Source organism: Melanotaenia boesemani, chromosome 8 (assembly GCF_017639745.1).
Source record: "Melanotaenia boesemani isolate fMelBoe1 chromosome 8, fMelBoe1.pri, whole genome shotgun sequence".
NCBI classification, from domain to species: domain Eukaryota; kingdom Metazoa; phylum Chordata; class Actinopteri; order Atheriniformes; family Melanotaeniidae; genus Melanotaenia; species Melanotaenia boesemani.
The window spans coordinates 30357411-30369347 of record NC_055689.1 but is presented as its reverse complement, the minus strand read 5'-3'; the positions used below and the strand labels follow the sequence as shown (position 1 = coordinate 30369347).

The following is an 11937-nucleotide window of genomic DNA, read 5'->3' as shown; positions in this document are numbered from 1 at the left end:
CAGAGCCTGGGAAAATTTTCCTTTTTAAAAATAATCTTCATGATTAAGATTTCTTTCAATAGTTTGATTTATATCCTAATTAAGATGTTAAACTTGAAGTCTTTTAAATTTTTAAAATTGGAATTTACATGCTGATTTTCATTTCTTAGCTGAATGCCAACATGAAAAAATGTGCTAAATTTAATTTAACTTTAAATTAGAACAGTTAAATATTCACAAACTTATGTTAAAAAACAAAACAAAACAAACAAACATCCACTTCAAACTAAATAAGTTTGCTCCAGCTTTTCCTTGAGATTTTGGTCTTTCTCCAGAAGACCCAAACCAAATGTCCTCCATCACAACTCACAAAAAAGGTTTAGCAGTCCACTTAAACCACCCATAAAATCCTCTGGCCCAAATTCAAACCCAGTGTAGGGAATTGAAAAAATCTGGTGAGTCAATGCCAGCAGCCATGTCTGCTAGTAGCCCCCAGATCCACTGTGCTGCTCTTTAAGCCTTAATTGTTCATCATTTTAAGGGTTATTATTACTTTTTCTGTTAGTGTTTTATGTTTCTTTATCTGATTTTCTGCACTGTTCCTATGCAGAGCACCCACAGTATTTTGTGCCATGTGACAATAAAGGCTAACATAATTCTGATTCTCATAGGCTGGTTGTCTTTGCTTTCCTCTTTGACAAATGCATTTAAAAAATCAGGCAGTATTTCTGCCTTTTCACACTTTTATAAAGAAAATAATTTGTTTTATTGAGTGGTAAAAAGTCATGGCAAAGTTATAGAGCAATACATCATTCCCTGATCATACTGCTCTACTTTCCTACAATTCGACCACACTGGGATGAAAAAACAAAAATAAAGAGAATCCTTCAGAGGTTCTTTCATTCTGGGCTTCATAAAAAGGTAGAGATCTTTAGTAAAAGTTGCTAAAGGTGTGTGCAGTGTGTCTGATTTCTACGAGAAAATCTACTTAAGGAAGTCTATTATGCCACTGCCAACCATAGAAACTCTATTTGATGAGGTCAGAAAAAATATAGTGGGTCCACTCTCCAAGAGTGCTCACTTAGGTTGTGTCTCAATCTGTGTACTTACGTGCTGCGTAGTGTGCACTAAGCACTTTCTTCTGTCGTGCACACTATCATTCTTCTGCCCGCCTCAATTTACAGAATAAAGTTCCAACTCTTGACTTTACTTTCTTTTGTTTACTCCTTAATTAACCTCACCTGTAAACTACGTCGCATCCAACGCTGACACAGGATCCTCCTCATATGAACATGAGTTAGAACTTATGCTTATTTATTTATTTTAAGGTATATAACCCTCCTACATGCCTACGAGGCATATCAGCTCAGCTCATAATCACAACATCGGTGAGTGAACGGATTTTTATTGAACACGCCCACACAAATCAGCCTGGTCACACATCTGGGCCAGTAACCCTTCCAATTAGGAAGTGGATCAAATAATAAAACAAAACATGAATGAATGCAAGTTTACAAAACACAAAACAATAATTGAGAGCATCTGAGTTAATGACTGGTTCCCTTGCATTTGCCATGCTGGGTGGGCTATGGTAATACCAGATGATGACATTAAGTCTTTAGGTATTTAAACCTTCAGCGGCGTATTTGAATGATATTGTAATTCTGTTGCCAAATAAGAAAAAACCTCTCCCACATGTACAGAAGGTTCAAGACTCCTTCCACCTGGTACACATAACAGTAAATTCCAAGCAATGTAAGCTAGCATTTACAGTTTTGAATGATATGTCACATTCTGCAAAGATAACAAAAAAGATCAATCAGGTACATATAAAGCAGAGTCTATAAATGTAATATACTGTTTGATTTAAAAACCTTTTAATGGAAGACAGGACAAACAATTTAGAAGTGTTTCAAAACAAAAATACACACTAAAAACCTCCAGGAGGGAAAAAATGACAGCAGTACATGACATGACGTGTTTGTTTATGTTTATGTTTATTGAGATCCCCATTAGCGTCAGCAGCATGCTGCATCAGCAGCATGCTGCATCAGCTATTCTTCCTGGGGTCAGTTTACAGTAGAAAAAGTATACAATTCCCATTTTTCACAGATTACAAATGAAATATTACAATAACATTTTGATCATCTTACTTTTTTTGACTAATACAATATTAATTCCCATACATTGTCATAATTTATACATTAATTTACAATGTAGTCATACTTATCTTATATACTATCATATGAAAATACACTCGCACATGATTCAATTTAAATCTTATTATTTTTAGAGTATATTTTCAGTTGCTTTTTAAAACAGTTAGCATTGCGTTGTTGTGTAATATTTTGTGGTAGTGAGTTCCACTCATGCATGGCTCTAAACATCACTGTACGTTGGCTTAAACTGGTTTTACATATTGATCGAGTGAAACACAACCCTACCGCATGCCTTGTCGAGTAATTATGTGTGTTAAAGCCATCACCATGCAGAATATTTTGCCATCATGGGTCAGCATGCTGTTAGCAGGGAGGAGCATTATTGCATTGCTGACGCTCACTTTTTATCCCATCAGGTGGATCGCCACAGTCAGGTTTTCCAACAAATGTTGCCACCTTAGAGCGAATAGTAGGCCTGAAAACAGACAGTAACATATTACAGTATTTAGAAAACACTTGTATCTACAGTTTGTTTTTCATTAACCAAAACTGAGATCTGAGTCGTACAGAAATGCATTATTCAGTATTACTTGTAACTTATAAGCTTAATTAATACAAAGTTAATTGCTTATTTAATTGAACAATGTGATGTCCTAAAATTTAAGACAGTACATAAATGAGCCTACAGTCATTTTCAACAAATGGAGGAATGTAAAATCAAAACTACTGTCAAAAAAAAGAAGCAGAAGACAACTGCTGCAGAAAGTGAAACAGTATGTGTTTCTCAAAGGGCCTGTACTAAAACTTCTCCAGTTTTATTCTGCTCAACTTTATCAGAGTTGGTCTTTGAAGGGATCATGTTAACATACTGTATATGCATATGATTTGATAGAGGTTTAGAGATACAACAGCATCATCCCTAGGGAAAATTTACGTCCTCCTGAAAGTGTTTATTTTGGGCTGGCTGGAAACTTATTAAATTTGTTTTATGTGCCATTTTCATCTGTTCTTCACTTATATGAATATTTACCCATTACTAAACAGACCTTATGGTTGCAGAGACTTACTCATTTCACTACGGGTATTTAGGGCAAAGGCCTAAAAATGGGCTTCATAGAATCAAGCATGTGTCCAAATCTCCACCCTACTCCCTAACCCCTCGTTCACTACATAGGGCTGCACTATTTAGCACACTACATAGTGCACTCAATCTCTTGGCGATTCAGAAACCACGTGACTACCAGCCATCACCATGGCAACCACAATGTGTGTCAAGATGTCATTCCAAATCCAATCCAAAGTTGTGTGTAAATATTTTTTTTTATTATTCCTTACGTTGTATTTTATTCTTTGTTGCATATCTATTCAATAAAAAATGTTTTTTCGCCTCCTTGCACCATGTTGAGCTTCTACCTCAATGCATTGTGGTCTATATTGACCCGTCTAGTGACCATCGTTGCTCACTACTTTTCAATATGCATTGTGGGTAATTTTGAGTGCCCTACTTTTTTCTCTCTGGACATTTGGACACCCCTACAAAATGGTATGGCCTCTATATAGGGCACTATGTAGGGAGTAGGGTGCACATTTGGACACAGCCCAAGTCTATAAAACTTGACAGATGGAACTTTTCATTAGTGTGAAATGTAAAATATCTTTAGCATTTATGTGATAATTGGAAGCTTTGAACTTTGCATCTTCAATCAATAATTTAGAAATAAATGCATAAAGATGTAGACATCTCCACAAGATTCTTGCAACTGGTTGAAACGTTTGATAAATGTCTCTGCTACTAATTGAAGCTTTTACAGCCTCTTACTGCAGCTTAAAACAACTACAGCATAGAAAAAGTCTTAGTGGGAATCACAACGTAGGACTTCAATCTAGAGGCTAACTGTTTAGATTTCTGATTTGTTATGGAAGATTATTTTAATTTGTATGTGTGTTTCATATTGATGTACAGTGCTGTGCAGCCTGTAAACATACCTGTACTCACTGTAATCAGGTTTACACTTTCTCTTCCTAATGCGTTTCGACGCACTTCCACAAGGTGGTGTACAATAATTCCATGACTCCCAGCCGTCCCACTTACCTTTGACTGTAACATAAACAGCATGTGAAACACATTGCATACTAAAGTAGGTGTTAAAAAAAGTGACAATATTTTCATACGGGTACATTTTCCCTGTGAAAATAAAGCAGCTATAAAATGTAAATTATAAAGAAGCCCCCTCAATAATAGATCTTTTTTCTGCTCATGATTTAAGTTAATTTAGTTTTGATCTGTCACATTTTTTACATAAAATTATTTTTAAGGTTACGTTTGTACTCACTCGCTCAAGAGCATAGGTTTAATTTTGACACTGGAAAAAAAGTGGTAATCTGCATTTTTTTTGTTTGTTTTGTTTTTTGTTTGTTTTTTTCATTTTGGGTTGGCTTTAGCAGCCATGTTATTTTTCAACTTGGCAAGAAAATATGGTTGTTTTTGTTCATCTATTGAACAATCTCTGATTGTGCATTTATCCACAGTCAGATGAACTGACATAGTCAACAACCATCATCATGGAACCTCTTAGTGAGATCTCCATTAACAGTGTTAGAATAAGGTGTAATCTGTTGTATCATGGGTTAGAGTTAGAGTTAGGATTAGGATTATTTTCACTCACAGGGACAGCCATTGACATCGTAGCAGACTCGTATTTCCGACAGCTGGTCTCCCTCACAGAGGGCACCACCATGTTCACGATGGAGACAGGTGCGAGTCCGATTATTCTTGCCGCCACTTGTTTTACAATTGATAGTTCGACCTTCGTAAGGAGAATAGCACTCACCCCATGCTGTCCAGTCTGACCACACACCATTCACTGCAAAGAAACACAACTTATACATTAACATAAATCAAATACTTATTTGAGTGATTATACAGTGACAGAGGAGGCTAACAGGGGGTTGAATGGATCATAGTGAACCAGAATAAAAAATACAGTACCTGGACACTGGACGTTGGTTGAGCAGGTTAAGGTTTCACGACTGGTTCCAGGACATTCTTTGCCGCCATGTTGGGCGGCAGGATTATCACATGTCCTGGTTTTCACCTGTTGGCCCATTCCACAGGTAACAGGACAGGGAGTATAGGATGACCATTGCCCCCAATTGCCATTCACTGATACATAAACAGAAACAGTTATCAAAGCTATCTGAACATCTAGGAGTTAATATTGTCCCCATGTGGACAGCATGGAGTTGTTATTGTCTATATGGAGACCTATAAACCTTAACATGGGAGTACCATTTCTATAGCAGTGAAGTTGTATGAGTTTAATTAGGTAGTTAGGGCGTAGGGACAGCAGTGACTCAGGCTGTGGCTATACATGTCGCTTACCCCTGCCAAGTGTGAATGTGGAGAGAATGAATAATGGATTCAAAGCAAAACACTTGTGCTTTAGAAATCTAAACCATTGTTATTATTAGTTAGATAGAAATGCACCCCCTGTGATTTGCTAACACTTCTATGTCATTATCATATTTTTGTGGACACGTGAAGTATTCAGAATGATTAGGACAATCATTCTGAATACTTCAATAACACTGCTGTCTCAGTGGTCCTTAGCGTCTCATAGCCATTTTGTTTACGGTAGAGTTGCAGTAGGCTGTATGAACACCGATGGGAAGACAGAGGAAAGGTGTACCTGGGCAGTAAGGCAGGCGTGTACAGTCCTCCACCTGGCTGTCTTCACCATTGCAAGGTTGGCCTGCTGGGTTGGATGAAGGGGCGGGGTTAGTACACGAACGGCGACGAGTCCTTTTGGGAATTTCACCTTGTAGGATACAGGCAGCTGAACACTCGCTCCAGTTTGACCAATTGGTCCAGACCCCGTGGACTGTTTGACACACAGAGAGCAATGAGTGGGAATGTGACTCACATCTAAGTGTGTTTTAGTGTGTGTGTGTGTGTGAGTGTTTGGTTACCAGGACAGGGACTGTGACAGACGCTGGTCTTAGTGCTTTCCCCTTCACAGTATTTCCCACCATATTCAGGTACTGGGTTTTCACACTTCCTATTTGATAGCTGTAGTCCCTGCCCACACGTGACAGAGCACGGTCCAAGTGGAAGCCATGCCCCCCATTTACCGTCCACTGTAGAAACAGCAACTTATAACTAATAACTTGACTTCTGACCTTTAAAAGATTTGGTTATCAATCAGATCCCCTCTCACCTGGACAGTTGGGTAGCTCGATGCAGTCCTGCTGCTCGGAACTGTCTCCAGGACAACTGTCTCCATGTGGCTGTGTATCAGTAGAGGGTGCTGGGTTGGAACAGGTGTGTTGCCGTGTTCTTATAGGCATGATGACATTGCTGCTTCTTTTATCAACACATGGACCAGAGCACTGAGACCATTGTGACCAACCAGACCAAATACCATGAACTGGGAGATACAAAAGTAGACATAACCTGTGTTTAAATGAATGAATTTACAATTATCACAGCCATCTTCATAATCCCATGAACAGGGTGCTCCCATTCTAAACCTTCACTCTTTCTCAGGGCTTTACTGTACCTGCTGGAAAGCTGACCAGAATGTAAACCTTCATTGTTTTCCGTCACACACCTAGCTGAAACAACCAATAACATAAAAGACATCCATGTTACCAGGATCAAGGCCTGTGATTACCTGGACATTTGTTAAGAGATTCACATTTCTCCGTCTGCTCTGAGGGACCTTCGCAGGCCAATCCACATTCAGGAGAACTGTTGCAGACTCTCTTCCTTGTCCTGAATCCAACTAATGCAGGTCCTCCGCAGGTGACGGAACAGGGGGACCACTCGAGCCACATGGCCCACCCCTCCTTATCTGCACACGTTTAGACCACACACACTAAGTCAAAAAGTTACCCTCCAGACAAACATTATTTCTTTTATAGTAACTGATGAGTATTTGAATGTGTGCATATGTGTGTAAATACCACTGCAGCAGGTGCTATTGCATGGTTCCATGTGCAGCTTTTCCTTGGGGTTCTCACACTCTGATTTGCCAAAGCACTTCCTGGTTCTTGTTATTACTCCACCCCCACATAGGATATTACATAGGGACCATGAAGTCCAAGGAGACCACACAGGAGGACTGAGGACACAAACACACTCACAAGAATTGTTCGACATAACAATTTTGGAAAATCGAGCAGGTTTGAGGGTGAGAAAACTTCTTTTTTTTTTTGTATTTGCCATGTGTGTGTGAGGTTTCACTCTGAGTGTTTGATTAGTGTGTGTGCATTCACTGACCCACAAAACTGACATTCTCCATCTGATTCCCGGTAGCCGTAGGTTGGGTTCTGGCAGCATTGACTTTTCTGCGCCTCACCGAGGTCTTGGGTACATTCACCTGAGGTCGTGTTGAAATAAGCAAAACACTGCCCACTCTCTGAACACACCCACACCCACACCCACACACACACACACACACACACACACACAAACACACGCACACACATGAACGTGATACTGATAAAAATCTGCAAACATTCTGTTGTTATTTCTATTTGTGTCTGCACACTTTGGTATAATTTGTCATTACGAGGACATTTCTGTATTTTAGGGACATTTCTTCTGTCAGGAAATTTCTGCACTTTCCAAAAATTTCTAGTCTGTGAGGTCATTTCTGCACTTTAAGAACATTTTTCTTTGTAAGGACTTTTTGGAAGTTTGAGCACATTTCTTTTCTGTAAGGATATTTCCACACTTCTGGGACATTTCTTGAGGGTACACCTGAAGTGTATATGTGCTTTGTCTGATCTTGATGGTGTTGAAAATTACTTTCATTTTTTTTGTTTCTATGAATGAATGAATGAATGAAAAATACTTTATTAATCCCAAAGGGAAATTCAATATTGTAGTAGTAGTAATTTTTTAGTAAAACAATCACATTAATTAACTAAGGGCTTTGTTCTTCAGCCTGATAGCTGCTGGAAGGAAGGATCTTCTGTATCTCTCTGTCTTGCATCGGACTTGAACAAGCCTCCCACTGAACACACTCTGTTGTTTCGTCACAGCGTTGTGTAGAGGGTGTGAAGGATCTTCCATTATCTTCGTCAGCTTGTACAGAATTCTTTTTTTGATGATCAACTCGAGCGGCTCCAGAGTTACTCCAAGCACAGAACCGGCTTTCTTGATCAGTTTGTTAATTCTTTTCAAGTCTCTGGTTCTGATGCCGCTGCCCCAGCAGATTGCTGCAAAGCTGATTGCACTTTCAACAACAGACCTGTAGAACATCTGCAACATTTTGGTGCAGACGTTAAAAGATCTCAGCTTCCTTAAGAAGTAGAGTCTGCTCTGACCTTTCTTGTAAATGTACTCAGTGTTGCTTTTCCACTCAAGTCTGTTGTCCAGCTGAACTCCAAGGTACTTGTATTCCTCCACCACCTCCACCTCCTCTCCCATGATGGAAACACTTCTATGTGTGTTCTTGTTCCTCCTGAAGTCAACAATCATCTCCTTTGTTTTCTTGGTATTCAAGATGAGATGATTGTCACCGCACCATTTCACAAACTGACCGACCAGTTCTCTGTACTCTGCTTCTTGTCCATCACTGATACACCCAACAACTGCTGAGTCATCAGAGTATTTCTGCAGATGACAGAACTCAGAGTTGTACTGGAAGTTTGAGGTGTACAGCGTGAATAGAAATGGTGAAAGTACAGTCCCTTGTGGTGTTCCAGTGCAGCTGACCACCATCTCAGACACACAACCTTTCAGTCTCACAAACTGTGGTCTGTTTGTGAGGTAGTCGTAAATCCAGGTGGTTGTGGAGGGATCCACCTGGAATTTCTGCAGCTTCTCACACAGCAGAGCAGGCTGAATCGTATTAAAAGCACTTGAGAAATCAAAGAACATGACCCTCAAAGTGCTGCCTGACTGGTCCAGATGAGAGTGGGCTCTCTGAAGCAGGTATATGATGGCATCTTCAACCCCAAGCCCATTACGGTATGCAAACTGTAATGGGTCCTGAAAGGTGTTCACCTGCTTGCTGAGGTGAGCCAGTAAGAGTCTCTCCAGGACTTTCATGACGTGAGATGTCAGGGCGACTGGTCTGTAGTCTTTTGGTTCAGCTGGTTGTGGTTTTTTAGGCACTGGAACAAGGCAGGATGTTTTCCACAGCACCGGGATTCTTCTCTGACTCAGGCTGGTGTTGAACAGGTGCTGGAGAATCGGACATAGCTGTTTTGAGCAGGTCTTGAGAACTCTGGGACTGACACCATCTGGACCTGCAGCCTTGTTCTGGTTCAGTTTCACCAGTTGTTGCATGACTTGGTTACAGGAGACAGACAGAGTGGAGGTGGAGGCAGAGGAGGTTTCAGGAAGTCCTGATGTGGAGGGAGATGAGGTTGTGTCCAGGTCCTTGACTGAGCTGCAGGGTGACAGAGTGGAGGTGTGACAGGAAAGCTGTGGGCTCATGGAGGGTGTGTGGCTAGTTGGGGTTGAAGCAGGCGGTGAGCTAAACCTATTGAAGAACATGTTCAGTTCATTCGCTCTGTCCAGACCTCCATCAGTCTGATCCTCCTTTATCCCGAAGCCAGTGATCTTCTTCATTCCTGACCACACATGCCTAAGTCATTTAGTCATTTTCAATGACTAAAGAAATTTTTGTTTGACAAAGGTCAGAGGAAGAATCCCAGAATCATGGATATTAGCAGGAAACATTGTACCCTATATAATGGGTAATCTATAATGCTCTGTTTTGTATATTCTGGAATATTTTTTACTTTTTGTTGTACAAATTAACAGATAAATAAAAATTTTCCTTTTTCTTTCATCTTTGGATTATTTGAATATATATTGCATGGTGTCTTCTAAGTCCATGTGGGCTGGGCACAATGATATCCATGACACAAAAATAAAAAAAAAATCAACCAGTCAGTTTATAGCAAATAAAAAAATTCAGGCAGAATAATTTAAGTGTAGATAGTCACAGAAAATAAATCAAGTTTAGTAAGTGAGGTAAAAATATTACATCACATCAGACTGTTCAGGCTGTAGATCAGGATGTTTTAGATGTAATTAAGTTTATGAATGCAGAATAAATTAATCTACTTTCTCAATAAATACAGAAACATGAAAAAATTCTAGAAAATAAATCTGTCAAAACTCAAAAGTGGCTTAAATTTGAACACGAATTCTCTATAAAAGTAAAAAAGCAGAATTCAAGCTTGTTTTTATTCACTGTAGTTAAGAAATGATGGAGTTAATTTTTGCTTTCAGACAATATATCTTTAGCATTAATATATCAGACAATTAATCTTTTACATTAAGAACTTTAGGACATATTTCAAATCTCTTCTCAAAACCCACGTGTTGTTTTTAAAGTGCATTTTAAATAAAGTAGCAGTTGCAGACATATACACTACCAGTTCAAAGTTTGGGATCACGTTCCCACTGGATTTAATGGGAACCCAACTTAAAACTAACTGTAAGTTTAAGAAAAATCAATCAACATGCTGTTTGTTCCGGAAAAGGTCAGCAGATAAAATACATGTTTAAGAAAATGCTTAGATTTTTGCAAGAGTGAAAAAAAAAAATCCAGATGTGAATCCTGACTGTCATCCAACCATTTCATCTAATATAATTAATTATCTCTTTAGTATTAATCTACACGAGACAAACGTCTGGTCAGCAAGATTTCAGACAGGACTGGAAAAATAAAGAACAAACCTGAGTGCTCGACAGAGACCAGCAGAAGACTGCAAACCAGCAGGACCTGGAGAGTCTCCATCATCCTGCTGTTGCAGCAAAGACATCAAGTGTCAAACTAGAGTTTTGCTTTTTCAGCCGTTCTGGCTGTCCCCAGGCTCTGGCCCTCCCTCTGAGCCTACACTGTCTCTTGGGTTCATTTGGTTAGAATAAACAAACACCATGTGTACACACTAATGCAAACTGGTATGTATGAAGAAAGCATGTGTAGAGAGAAAATACAAAACCTCGTACATTTACAGACCAAACCCACAACATATTAACAGCAATTTAAAATTAGTATGTTGAAAAGAAAAAACAGGCGTCACCTGCTCCTTCATATGATCATATTCTTTTTTTTTAAATTTGGTTTATTAGTTTTATAATGTACTCTTTTGTAAGTGTGGGAGTGACGCTATGCATTATTTTTGTGATGAGTGACAGCTGCACCAGACTTCCTTTTTGCAACTTTTAGAGGAAAAAATGAAGACAGATTATGATTAGCTCATGCAGTGAAGAACTCGGGCCTGATGCTTTTGTCCAGCCCATTTTATTTTAATTATTTATTTATTTTAAATGTATTTATTTATTTCATTATTTTCTTTATTAGCTTTTTGGTTTAAAACTTAGAGAATTAATAAAACTGTTAAACTGATTTCCTTGTCTGAGTTTCTTAATCTCTTTAGAATTTTGATAACTACTGTCCTTCTTTACTATTTTATTTATTTATTTTAATTTTATGGCTGCTTGGTTATGGTGCAAATGATATTGCACATTGAAATGATTATTATGAGAAGCATCTTCACCCGTTCTTGGGTAAAGATCTGAGAGGAAATAAAGCTGTAGATGAATCGGCTTCCATCAGGTTAAACCATTAAGGATGTAAACTATGAACATGCATGATGCTGATCGTGGCTAATGATCAGCTTTGGGGTTCAGTGGGAGCTATTTAACTTGAGTTTGCAGTCAATGTTCAGTCTGGCCAAAGACCAACTTACAGTTGAGTAAACAAAGGTTTATCAGGGGTTGTCGGGAATTTAAGATTTATTTATTTAGATTGTATTGACACTGAACAGT

General features: G+C 38.9%; 1 protein-coding gene across 1 annotated transcript; it reads right to left on the bottom strand.

Annotated features, from left to right (window-relative positions):
• Positions 1 to 1837: 1837 nt before the first annotated feature.
• Positions 1838 to 10945, bottom strand: LOC121643842 (properdin-like). The gene is made up of 11 exons (XM_041991402.1): positions 10843 to 10945; positions 7420 to 7558; positions 7104 to 7261; positions 6812 to 6991; positions 6356 to 6565; positions 6108 to 6275; positions 5828 to 6019; positions 5128 to 5301; positions 4805 to 5002; positions 4125 to 4236; positions 1838 to 2613 (listed from the first exon to the last, which is right to left on the bottom strand). The coding sequence occupies exons 1-11, from the start codon at positions 10904 to 10906 to the stop codon at positions 2502 to 2504; spliced, it is 1707 nt and encodes a 568-aa protein (XP_041847336.1). The 5' UTR covers positions 10907 to 10945; the 3' UTR covers positions 1838 to 2501.
• Positions 10946 to 11937: the final 992 nt, after the last annotated feature.

Coding starts and splice junctions, on each gene's coding strand:
- LOC121643842 (XM_041991402.1), bottom strand. CDS start 10,906: ATGATGGAGACTCTCCAGGTCCTGCTGGTTTGCAGTCTTCTGCTGGTC. Junction 6,566..6,811: donor ATCTCTTAACAAATGTCCAG/GTAATCACAGGC, acceptor TGTATCTCCCAG/TTCATGGTATTTGGTCTGGT. Junction 6,276..6,355: donor CGAGCTACCCAACTGTCCAG/GTGAGAGGGGAT, acceptor CTGTTTCTACAG/TGGACGGTAAATGGGGGGCA.